The 12,935-nt window shown below is 36.4% G+C and overlaps 1 protein-coding gene across 6 annotated transcripts in view; it reads right to left on the bottom strand.

The window, feature by feature from the left end:
* WDFY3 (WD repeat and FYVE domain containing 3) overlaps positions 1-12,935 on the bottom strand; it is a 272,029-nt gene that overhangs the window by 157,076 nt on the left and 102,018 nt on the right. For all 6 annotated transcript variants that reach the window (XM_068542705.1, XM_068542706.1, XM_068542707.1 and 3 more), the window contains exon 4: positions 5,218-5,341. In XM_068542705.1, coding sequence (XP_068398806.1) covers positions 5,218-5,341 — 124 coding nt within the window. The remainder of the gene's footprint in view (positions 1-5,217; positions 5,342-12,935) is intronic.

Genomic DNA, 12,935 nt, shown 5'->3' with positions numbered 1-12,935 from the left:
TTGGAAAGGTTTCTCTTGTGGAGGTAAAACTTACACAAAATTGAATTGAATCTCACTGGATTCTGAAGTTAACCAATTTCAAACGTTTAAAACTAAAACTTACATGGAATTACATGATATGAAAAAATATATCTTAAAATACCTGGCAAACAATATGCCACCAATGGAGGAAGGAAGGGCACAAGGGGCTCTAACTATGTTTGCAACTTCCTGTGAGTCCAAAATTATTTCAAAATAGAAAGTTTAAAAAAAAAAAACTTATGTAACTATTACTGTAATTAACAATGAGACATCTCCTCCATTTAAGATACTCTTCATTATTTCCCTATGGATATAAAACTGTAAAGAGATTTAGGAAAACAATCTCCAATGTAGAAAAATGTTTTTCTACAAACATGCAGATTAGGTATTCATAAAGACAGCAACAGCAAACAGAGTATAAATAAGCTTTGGAATTTTTTTTCTAATCTAGGGATGTCACTCAAAAAAGAAAACGCAATGACAGGAGTCAACATGTGACAAAGAAATTTCCCTTCATACTACCTATTTAAAATAGCTAAAAAGGCATAAAACACAGAAATCTTATATTTAAGACAAACTTTTCACTTGTATAGGAACAACTGAAATCAATAAAGATAAAAAAAGGATGCAATCCCATTCTGGTGGAGAAGGGAAAAGACAGGAAGTTTACCTTAAACTATCTTAACCACCTCTCACCAGAACTGCTTCAAGGACTACAAATATAATTAAAACCGCCTCACTTTAAAATCCATACATCAATTCATGTAATGTACAGCTTCCGATTAAGAGATTTTGTCCTCAATCTAAAAATACTTTAATGGCTGTTGCTCGAAAGACTCCATAATGGGCCCCCCGTTAAAGATGGAAGGTTGAGCACATGCATTTATCTCTTCTCTGTCCTGAAACCTCACTGCTATAAACTGAATTGTGTCCCCCCAGAATTCATATTTGAAGCCTTAGTTCCTAATGTGATGGTATTTGTAGATGGAGCCTTTGGGAGGTAATTGGGTTTAGACGAGGTCATGAGGGTGTGGCCCTCATGATGGGATTAAGGCCCTTATAAGAAGAGACACCAGAGAGTTCTCTCTCCTGGAGGTGAGGCCACATTGAGAAGGTGCCATCTGCAAGCCAGGAAGAGAGATCTCACCAGAAACCAATCATGCTGGCACCATGCTCCTAGACTTCCGGCCTCTAGAATCGTGAAGAAAAATTCCTGTTTTATACTGGTCTATGGTATTTTGTTATGGCAGTCCCAGCAGACTAATACACCCACTAAAATTGTTGTTTAAGGATCTTTTTAAAAAGCATAAACCCATAAGAACAAAGAAAATAGGAAAGGTGAAAACAACGTTTTGGATAATAAAACAGGAGAGAAATTAGTGGGAACTGATTTAGCAGACTCTAGAATCTTAACTTAAAGCAAGTACAAGGAAAATACAAAAGCAGCTAACTACAGCACAACCTCCAAGAGGCTCAGGAATTGGTGGCACTAAGTACCTTTAGAAGCAGAAGTAAATGTGGGACTGCACACAGGACTGGTGAAGTCTGTGTAAGAGCAGCTAGACCCCCAGATGCCCACTACTATGTGGGTACTAGACTAGAGATTTATTCACTAAAAAGAAAAACAGAGGATGTTTGGATTGGGGTGGAAGGGGGACAATGACATTACACCAGGCACAGCTGTGGGCTCATCATGAAGACAAAATAGAAGCTTATGTATTGATACTAAATGTTGAGGGTCCTCAGACACTGGCTTCTAAAATGTTCAGAGTCAGGCATATACTGCCTAGGTAAAGACTGGACATTCTTCTCTGGGGACTCTGTCTAGCTCAAGGGAAAGATGGTCAACAGAATGGCTCAGCAAAATGACCTTAGGCTGAGGCCCAGGCAAGCTCCAGCCACAATTACAAAGCTACCCAGCAACTTTCCAAGATTCCATTCTTATACAGCAGTAGAGGGCCAAGAATGAGACACGTGAGGACATTCTCTAATATAAAAGACAGAGACAAAAATAAAGTAACAAAAAAGACTACCTGAAAGAAACAGACTGTGGAGGAAGATAAAAATCTGAAAAGAAATTTTAAAAAAAGAAAAGGAAACCTCAGAGAGCTAAGAGAAGCCATGAAAGGAAAACAAAAGACATCAATAAAAAAGAAAAAAAAAATCTCTTAGAAATTAAAAGTATCATGCCCCAAAGGGGAAAAAAAAAAAAAAACACCCACGGAAGGAATAGATGGTAAAACCGAAAAGCTCTCCTAGCAAAGAGAGAAAAAAAGCAAAGATAGAAAATAACAGAGGAAAGATAAGAAAATGAGAGGGACAGTCTTAGGGGTACACGTGATAAGAAAGAGAAAACAGAGGGGAGGATATTATTATATGAACAATTCACAAACCTTTCTCAAAATTAAAGGATACGAATTTCCAGACTAAACAGGTCCAGTGAGCACTCAGCATAATGTATAAAAATAGGTCCACTCTAAGGCATGTTATCATGAAATTTTAGAAGAGGAGGGCCAACGAGAGGACTCTAAATGCTTTTATAAACACACACACACACACACACACACACACACACACACACACACACACAGTACAGGCCACAGAGAAAGAATGGAGAATTTAGGTAGCTTCAGATTTCTCACTAGGAGTACAGGAATCTAAAATATGATGGAGAAATGATTTTTAAATTCTGAGATAAAATGATTTCCAATCTAGAACCTTATATCCACTGAAAGGAGGATAAATGTAATGCGAGCTGAGAGATTTTCCAAAATAACCCTGAGAGTTCAACCTAGGCTGCCTGGAGAAGGACCCACTGACCATGTTCCCAGAGGTGCTGCACCCAAGCTCAATTTTCTATGACACTCGTAGCTTCCACTCCCTGTGGGAGGGCCTGTAGCTTCCCCTGGGCCCCAAGTCTCCTGGAACTAAACAGCTGGCATTCTCAAACAACTCCTAGAAACATTCAATAAGAACTCAGATTCAGTACTCAAACAGCTTAGATCACAAACGGTGTTTCTTCACCATTAAGACTGCATTCATGCTCTGGCGGGGGGGAGGGGGGGAATATCCCAAGCACACTTCTGTGAGATAACGAGGGTGATGGATCTGTGCCTTCTTTTCTCTTGTTGAAGCCTGGTTCTACAAGTTCCCCTTTCTGCAATAAAGCCACCCTGTATGATGTGATAAAGTTTGTTCTAAGCCCCGGTACCTGAAAGCTTGTCACCTTCCTTGGTTAAGGGGAAGGAACTCATTTTACATAGCAAGAGTCAAAGGAATTTTCACCCACAGATTTCTAAAAACAAAAACAAAATCCAAAAACCAAAATAATAACTGCCCTGCATCCTTTTTCAGGAGGCTGCTGGAAAAGATATTTTACCAAAAATGAGGAAGTTAATTTGAGAAAAAAGATGACGTGAGATTCTGGAAACAGAGGCTCTATCCCAAAGAAGTGGAAAGACATCCCAGGATGAAGTGAGTGAAGATGAAAAAGTGACAGCTGTCCAGCTGGCCTAGAGAGCAACTACTACAGATTAAAGCAGACCAGAAGGTTCTGGAAGAGCTATTTGCAAGAAGATGAAACTGACAGAATATCTGATGTCTTCAATGATATTGGGGGGAAATTCAGAAAAACAGAGGAGTAGGGGAAGAATGCATAATGAAAATGTAGAAAACTAGTTTTTTTTTAAAAAAAGGCAATTATTAACTCTGATAGAGGTGGAGAAGTTTTCAAGAAAGGAAGAGTAATCAGAGTATACCATATGGCTCATCTTTGTATAATGTTTTCAGTCACAATAATATAATGAATACTGATCTAATCAAATTATGATAGAATGATACGGGGATATAGAAGTGAGAATCTGTGGGATAGTGGTGGTGAGCTTAAAGGTCTCACTTCTCTTGTGGTAAGCCTGGAGATAGTATCTAAATATGAAAAATCAAGGGCACACAGTATAAGCACATTAGTTAGAGACACAGAGATAAATATCAAAAAAAGTTAAGAGATGTAAAAAGTCAGTGTATCTTAGGAGTGAAAAATGAGGATGAACCAGGATGATGGAAGGGAGATACTGTTTTTAATAAACCTATAAACTATTTGACCCTTAAAACCATGCACCTATATACTTTTAAAACTAAAAGTAAAAACTAAATTAAAAAATAGGATTATATAACACAGGCATTATTGTTACAATTGGAAAGATAATAATTCAATGGGTGGAAACGATAAGTGATTTTTCAAAGAGACAATAGAAACAAAACTTAAATTATTGACTTCTTGGTCTAATGCTTCAGTAGGAAAGCTATCACTCAAACAACCACTAAAAACCAAAGCAACAAGATAAAAATTAAAATCCTTCAAACATATTGCTAATTTAGAAAATGAGTAATGGTAATTAAAATCAAAAAATCTTATTTTAATCTTGATTAAATGGGATGATACTTTATGAACTTTAAAATTACCTAATTATGAATAAGAATAGTTATTCAGGCAGCATTTATAAAAGGCCTACTGTGTAAAGCACTGTGGTAAAGACTGTAGGTTATATAAAGACTCGTAAATAGTTTATGGTCTAATAGAAAGATAAAGATACATACATAAACACCACTCGTGAAGCTGAGTAGTTAAGAAGAGAAAACTTTTCCTTTCATTAAGGGAATCAAGAAACATTCTATCTAGGAAGTGTGACTTAATCCAAGCTGAGAAGACTCAGATGTACTAAGATGGGGGGAGACGCTCCTTCCTGAATGAAGCATCACAAGGATAGAAAGAAGAGCACAGACATGTTTGGGACCATAAGTAACTCGCGATTTGGTTGAAATATAGAAAAAGGAAACAAGAAATAAAAAAGGGTATGCAAAAATGTGTGGGTATATATATGTATTTCCAGGTCCTGAGTTTGTGTTGAACGTCATGCTAGGAATTTGGATTCTGTTCAGATGGAAACAGAGTGCTGTTAAAAGGGTTAGGGCAGGGGTGGTAGTGGTCCAAGGAAAGTAGCCTTGGGTAGAACTACTCCACTTGAGAGTAAAAGGTGCTGACACCAACAGAAGAATGTGCCAGTAAGAATGGGAATGGGGACTGGTACTGAAATCCATGTGCTTAAAATCAGGTCAATTTTCTGTTAGATTTCGACAACACTTTTACCAAACTGTCCATTCAAATAAATTAGTTTTTGCTGGTTTCTGTAAAAATACCTGTGGATTTGTTTGATGCTCTCCTTCGAATTTCTGTCACCATCAGTCGTGAGACTTGTGTTGTGAACTGCAGAAGATCAGAAAATTTTTCTGTCATTGTATTTGGCGGAGCATTTCCAAAAACCTGTGGATGAGAAAAACAATTTTGATACAGCATTGTCAACTTTCTTCTTTTATTATGTGCTTTTCAAGGTGTGGTATGACTTGAAAATCAAATAAAAGAAAGTATGCTTGCATAGTTACTTCAATCTGAATAAGTTTAAAACATAACTCTTTCAATAAATCCCATCTAACCACATTTTCTTATACATGTAAAATAATTTGTTGAATGAATGATTAAATAAACAAAATCTAAAAGCCAAAGACCAGTTATCTATAAAATTTAAATCAATCTTACTAATAAACTTTACAAAATATAATGTTCCTCTGAAGAAATCTAAATTAAGAATTTAGAGGAAAGTGGTAAGTTCCTTTGATGGCGAAAAGACATATCAGATGGTAAAAGCAGGGACTTATCTAATGCTAAGTCCTGGGCTGAATACGGAATTCACTAAACTCATCTTATACCTCAGAATTTCTGAATTCTAACCATAATAATTCCCAAAACAAGGCTGTTAACGAAAAGACTAGAATAAAAATGAATGAGAGGGTCATGAAATACACTTGTCTTTACAAAAATCTACACTAGATGAACTTTAGAATAAATCACTCAAACTGGCATGGGTTCAGCAAAGAGAATGAAAAAAACAAAACCTGGACAGACTGTCATAGAAAAAGAAATAGTATTATAATCGCTATATAACTGGATGCATCCTGGAATATTGTTTTAAAAAATGTTTTTTATAGTAGGACATCCCTGGTGGCACAGTGGATAAGACTCCATGCTCCCAATGCAGGTGGCCTGGGCTCGATCCCTGGTCAGGGAACTAGATCCCACATACATGCCGCAACTAAGAGTTCACAGAGGGCAACTAAGGAGCCAGCAAGCCACACTGAAGGAGTCTGCCTGCCACAACTAAGGAGCCCGCCTGCCGCAACTAAGACCCAGCGCAACCAAATAAATAAATTTTTTTTTTAAAAAATGTTCTTTATAGCTAAAAGAGAATTCTGTGTCTCCTGAAACTATTATGATAGCCCTCTATTGTAATATTAACTAACCAATATTTTGTATTCTTGTTATCTGTTCAAATGTCACTGCAAAGGGAGGAAACGTATCTTACCTGTCATTGTGTTCCTTGCCAAGCTAGCACCCTGCCTTTTATATGGCTGTTTGTTTGTATGCTGCCTGCCCCCACAACCAAATTCTAGAAAATGTTTAGGTAGCATGCAAGCACACAAATTATAATATGAGAATATAAACAAAAAGTAAGAAAAAAACCAAAAACAATCAAATAATAAAACCAAGGCTAAGGAGGTAAACGGGGGGAAAAAAAGTCTATACTTGCCATATTTTAGTCACGAATTTTGGCTCAAATATACAGGAGAGAAAACCTCGTGAATTACGTGGTTCACAATGTCCTTAGGTAAGGAAAACATATATTTAACGAAGTACCTCTAGTCTTCATACCATAATGTAAAGATTTTCTCCAAGGATCCTAATAACAGGATACAACGTATAATATCCTTGTAATAGGAATGTTTCTTACACTCTTACAATAGACACCATGTTTCTTACAATCACCCTCAAATTGAGCTGAAAGTACCAAACAAATGATAAATCAGTTCTACAGGTTATACTTTTAGCCAGGTAGTCTGTTCTTTAACTTGACACACAATTTTAAATTATCTCAAAGAACAAACAAACTGTTCTTTTCAGGAACTCCTCAATAAATTGTTTTTCTGCTGAGATTTTGATAAATGTTATGTGCTTACAGTTAACCTATGTCGCCTGCTAAATACCCATAGTCTTTAACAAACAAATTGGAGATAGATTAGAAATTGAGAAGCCTCAATTTTAAATTCGAGCATACTTTCAAGGAGGAGAGAGGCTACCTGTCACTCTCTCTTGAAGTTTTTATTAAATACATTTCTGTGTCTTAGAAAAATAAAAAGAATGGCCAATTTATTGAACCAAAATTATCTCACAGACTTAAAAAGTATGCCCGGTAAGCACAGCCCTGTAAGACCACATTAATATCAAATCAAAGCAATTTGGTTACTAAAATCAACCTGGCTTGAAGTTCACAGTTGATTACGACAAAGTTTATTCATTCCTTTCTTTCCTCCTTTTCTTTTTTTTTTTTTGGCCCATATAAAAATAACATATTGCAACTCAAAGTGCATCTTTTAAAATAAACCATCAACTATCTTTATCAAATAAAATATCTACACCATTTGGTTTCTAGTGAGGAACGACACATGCTTGAATAGCCATTCTACTTTCACCCAGAGATGAATATGTAACTGGCTAATGAAGGTGTTTACAAAGCAATTGTATATTCTGCTCAGGCAATTATTAAGCCTTTTGACAAACTGATTTAAAGTAGATAAGTATTCCTATTATTCAGAATATAGTGACGTATATTTTGCTCCTAAGAATTATTAAGCACTATGTTATCCCTAAGAGTAAGACAACTTCATAAAATAAATAGCTCTTTTCTTAGCATAAACATATGGTTATTTAAGCAGTCTTCATGCTGGGTGGATAATACGTTAAAAATGCAACTAATTTTTCATACAAATCCTGATATTTACAGCTTTATTTTCATAAGGAAATTTTTTTCAAAAGCTGTGTTGCTTGAATTGACCAAGCCAAATGTTACAGAAAAAGGACCATGTCCTACTTGCTAATCTGAAATGAACAACTACTTACTGCTTCTTTAACATAAACAATCTTTAATCTAGTGATCCAACACTACTGATTGATTCACTCTTTCATTTATTCACTCATAAATATTTACTGGTCTACTATATATGCCAGGCAATATTTGGAACCTTGAATACAAAAGTAAATAAAGAATTGTGAATACAAAGGCAAATAAAGCCAATATGATTCCAGTTCTCACGAATGTACATTTTAGCACAGGAGACAAAAGTGAAGTTATTTTAAAAATGAAAATTATGTTGGATAGTGATGCGTTATAAAGGAAGTAAACAGGGTAACTGAAAGGGAATGCCTGGAGTGAGAAAAGGTTATGAGAAACGCTCTCTGAGATGATACTGACCCGGAAGGATGATACTGAGTAATGAAAAAAGGTCACAATTCAAAGAGCCAAGGAACAAGGGTTCCAGGCAGTGAGAACTGTGCTAAGACCTCACCATGGGCAAGAGATTGGGAGCTTGAGAGATCAAAAGGCGGGGATGAAGCTGGAGTGTTTCCAATGAGGGGAAATGCAGCAAGAAAAGGCTGGAGAAGTACAGGGACTAAAACATGTATCTGGCATTTTAGATAATACTGAATGTGTAAGGCAGTAAAGAAAAGAGATTTTTTGGTGACTGACTTCAACAATTAAATATAAAAATATTAGGTATGTATTCACCACCTTCCACAAATAGTGGGAAATAGACAGTGCTTCAATCATGCATGTAAATGTGCACCACAGAGGATGGAGCACAGAGCTGGGATTCACCTTCTCACCCACAGGGACCCTGGTCAAAATTTTCTGGTTCTTAGTTCCCTCATCTGTTAAAGGGGAGAGTTGAGCAAGAGAACTGGTCGGTAATACACTCAACTCAGAGGGATGATTCTATAATAGACATGTGACATTCATTACCCAGATGAAAAAAACAGTGCTGAGGAACAAAAAGCCTTCTAGCAAACTTAATAAAAATAACAACAATTATCATATAATGAGCCTTTACAGTGTGCCTAGCACTATTCAAATACTTGACATGTAATGTCATTCTAATCTCATGAAATCCTACACATTACTCCCATTTTACAGAAAAAGAAATTAAGGGTTAGAGAAGGTAGATGCCAGGAGATGGTGGAGAGAGAATTCAAAACTAGGTCTGTCTGATTCCAAGCTGTGCTCTTAGTCACCTAGTAATATACTGTCTGAATTAAACTTCGCAGGAACCCTATCACTATACCTTTGCACAGTGTTCACTTTACGAGGGAATTAAGCACAGCTCGACTTGTTTTTAGAAGGGTCATTTTAAATATCCACCTAAATAAATTTCAGAAAATTTCCTGGCTGCTCCTCAACTAAAATATTTTTGGTATACTCAGGGGGAACAAATGAATGGTGTTGTATAATGGCATGCAGGAAGCAGCAGCTCAATATATATTTGTTACCGAATGAAGCTATTCAGTAAAATTTTATTAAATATTAGTAAAAGAGAGGTAGGAATTTTTACACAGTTTTCTAAAATGGTGTCTTTTTTCCCCTATATATACTAATATCTAAAATTAAGTTACAGAGTATATGAATAATTTGATATATCTAACAGATTTTGAAAATTGACAGTGAAGATGTAATTGCATTTACCAATTAATATAAATCATTACATTAACACTTACAGTCTTCTTGTTCCTAAGGACCACGAACTTGCAGGAGAAGACAATGAGAAGGTGTATCTCAGTCCCTCTCTCTCCTTCTAGGGTACGCCTGCCTCAAGAGAACATGTACTCTCATCTGCTCTGAGTGTGGCTTGCCCACATTTGCCAATGACTGGGTAAGTAAGCTTAACCGTATCAAGGGTGAAACTAGCAAGTCCTTTGTTGCACAGACCTAAGCTCCATTCTCCAATATTGGTACTATGCAATAAGTAACAAAGCTGTATATTTGTAAACATAAGCCTCATATATGCAAAGAGTTCATCTGTCTGACTCTTGATCTATCTCACATTTGGTTCTGAACTTGAGTATCCTTCCTCTAAAGCCAACAATTTAAAAAGTAAAGGTTACTTGTGAGGGATAAAAAAAAAGAGACACTGGATTCAACTTAGATGTTTCTTGAATATAAATTAGAAGCAAATTCAAAAACAAGAGGAGTCTCTAAAAGAAGATCCAGTTAGTAAATATTATATTTTAACATACACAATTTAGTATGATAACATACACCAAGGTAATTAACAATGGCAGTTAACTTTTAGATGACTAAAATGCTATTCATTTTTTAATACGTTTAAATGAAGTATTCTTTTCTGTAAGCTCTTGTTCTTGGGACTAAAGGTTAATTATTTTTAAGAATGCTGATTAAATATTATCCAGCTATTCTCAGACCTAGCATCATCTTTCAGTTTGAGAGAGCTGGTGAGAAGGAGGACACCAGCAGCACCCGTGCAGCACTGTGATGAAGAGCACAAGGGGCAGCCGAAGAGCCCAGCACGAGTCCTGGCCCAGAAAAGGGGCTCAGCACGCGCCATTTCTCAACCTCGTGTCTCTTACAGGCCAAAACCACACACTGAAATAACAGTACGGAGCACACTTTAAAAACGATTCTGTAGACGGATGACCATGTCTAACTGTAATATGGTTTATTTGCCATTTGGCATGAATCAAACAAAGTCTCAAAAATCAACAGTACGGTTCATTTTTGGCAATCGTGGCAGGAAGTCTGGAGCCATACTGAGCTATTCATTCATCCAAGCTATTTCTTACTAGTGGAGAATGTTCAAGTATAAGTTGTCAAACATTAAATAAATATGGTTATCTATTTCAAAATTTAATGGATGTGGTGTCTTATCTAAGGACAATTTTAGTTTGTTAATGATAGGCCAATGAATATAATCTATATATGTTTTAAATTGGTCACAATAGTCCAGAAATAACTTTCTTTTCATTAGTTAAAAGTTGATAAAGGAAAAGAACCTGAAAGAGAATATATATATGTATATATGTATAAAAAGAATATATATATAACTGAATCACTTTGCTGTACACCTGAGACTAACACAACATTGTAAATCAACTATACTTCAATAAAAAAATTAATTAATTTAAAAAAACGCTAACCACTATCTGACAATGCAGGGTTGCCACAAACCTTTAAATTGTAAAAACTGCAGTAAAGTGAAGCACAATAAAACAGAAAAAAAAAGAGTTGAATGAACCTTTATGATATTTAAATCACTCATTGTATTAGAGGTTTAAGGCAATGCATATGTATATGCTTTTAATCAGCGAACTAAAAACTTCTGACCTGAAAGAATAGAGACTCATGGCAACACAGAACACAACAGAACTAAGACAAACAGTCTAAGCAATAGAGAATAATCACTAAAGCAACTCAAATCTTCTAAAAAAAAAAAAAAAAAAACCCCAAAACCCTCAAGTATCTGTTTGATTCTTCTAGTCTAAGACTCACTTGAATTGACTGTGGAAGCTTAACTGATGAAATACATGGGACACATATGCAGGATATTAGTTATTAATCTGTATTAATAGCTGAGAATAACAATTGTCCTAACTACTCTTAACATTATCATCACCTTGTCAGTGTTTATGAATCTGAGAGAAGGAATTTATCTCAAACTACTTAATAGCCAGTAGGACACTGTGACACTGAAGTAAAACAAAAACATTAAAATTAAAAAAACAAAACAAAACCAACTTCCTAGAACTGGCTGCAATAAAAATTAATGACTGTTACCTCAACAGGGCTTGAAAAAATAGCTTGTCCATAATCAGTTCTCTCCCAATTTCAAAACAGCTATCTTAAACCTTTCCCTACCTCTCCTCATATTCCTACTCTATCATCCCCTCCCCTCCCTCACTCTCAGCCTTTTATCTCATAGATTAAAAAGTGAACATCCTCTGCTCTGTTCCTATGGTATCCCACCCAATTCCACGAGTGATATGTGAATTAGTCTCTCTTACTATGCTCTGTCTCTCTACTCCTGCCCTTCTTGCTTTACCAGCCCAGCAAATCTCAGTCCCATCTATCTGTCTTTTCTACTTCTACACACATGCTGCTTTGTAACTGAATGAGAAAAATCACACGCCTGCATGGATAAGATCCAGTACAAATCTACTATCTCCAACCTTCACTGAGCCCTCAATTCTCTTTAAGTCTTTTATTGTCCCTTTCAACTATCCTTCTCGATTCTCTTTCATTAATATTCCAAACCGTCACCATTCCCTAAAGTCTCCTACTCGACCTACTTACTCCAGACTCTTAACAGACCACATCTTCTGTTGATAACTATAAGAAACTGAGGTCATCAAGCAAGATCTTATTCAACTTTCCACTACCTTCACTACAAATCTGTGCTCACACCCAACAAGACATGCTCTCCTGCAGCGTGCGGTGTCTCTTGTTCAAGGCTCACTCACCCACCTGTAATTTGACTCTATGCTCAATTTCACTGTCTTAAAAATTTCCAGTTTCCCCCTCTGCTGGTTTCCTTCCTTCTCTTCATGAGCATGCCTGGATCTCTCCCATTTTTAAAAACAAAGCAAAACACCAGAAATATACAAACACAAACCCCCTGTTGCCAAATTCACCTCCATCAATCTCTTTTGTCCTCTCTTCTTTCACATTTCTACAAGCTGAGTCCATACTGTCTCTTCTCATCTCCCATTCACTGCTCAACTCACTGCTTTCTGGTGCTGCCGTTCTAGTAACTTTCAAACTGGCAAATCTCATGCACATTTTTCAGTCTCCATCTTACTGGGTCTCTCTAACGTACAGGACGGTGTTGACTGCTCTCCTCCTTCTTGCAACTTTTATCTCTTGAGTTCCATAACCAGCCTCTCCTGATTCTTTCTGTACTGCTACTGACCCATTCCTGTTCTGTATCCTTTATGGGTTCCCCTTCTTTCACTAAACATT

This window comes from Eschrichtius robustus, chromosome 4, assembly GCF_028021215.1.
Source record: "Eschrichtius robustus isolate mEscRob2 chromosome 4, mEscRob2.pri, whole genome shotgun sequence".
Classification (NCBI taxonomy): Eukaryota; Metazoa; Chordata; class Mammalia; order Artiodactyla; family Eschrichtiidae; genus Eschrichtius; species Eschrichtius robustus.
The sequence above is the reverse complement of the archived record's forward strand: the minus strand, read 5'-3'. Positions and strand labels throughout refer to the sequence as shown.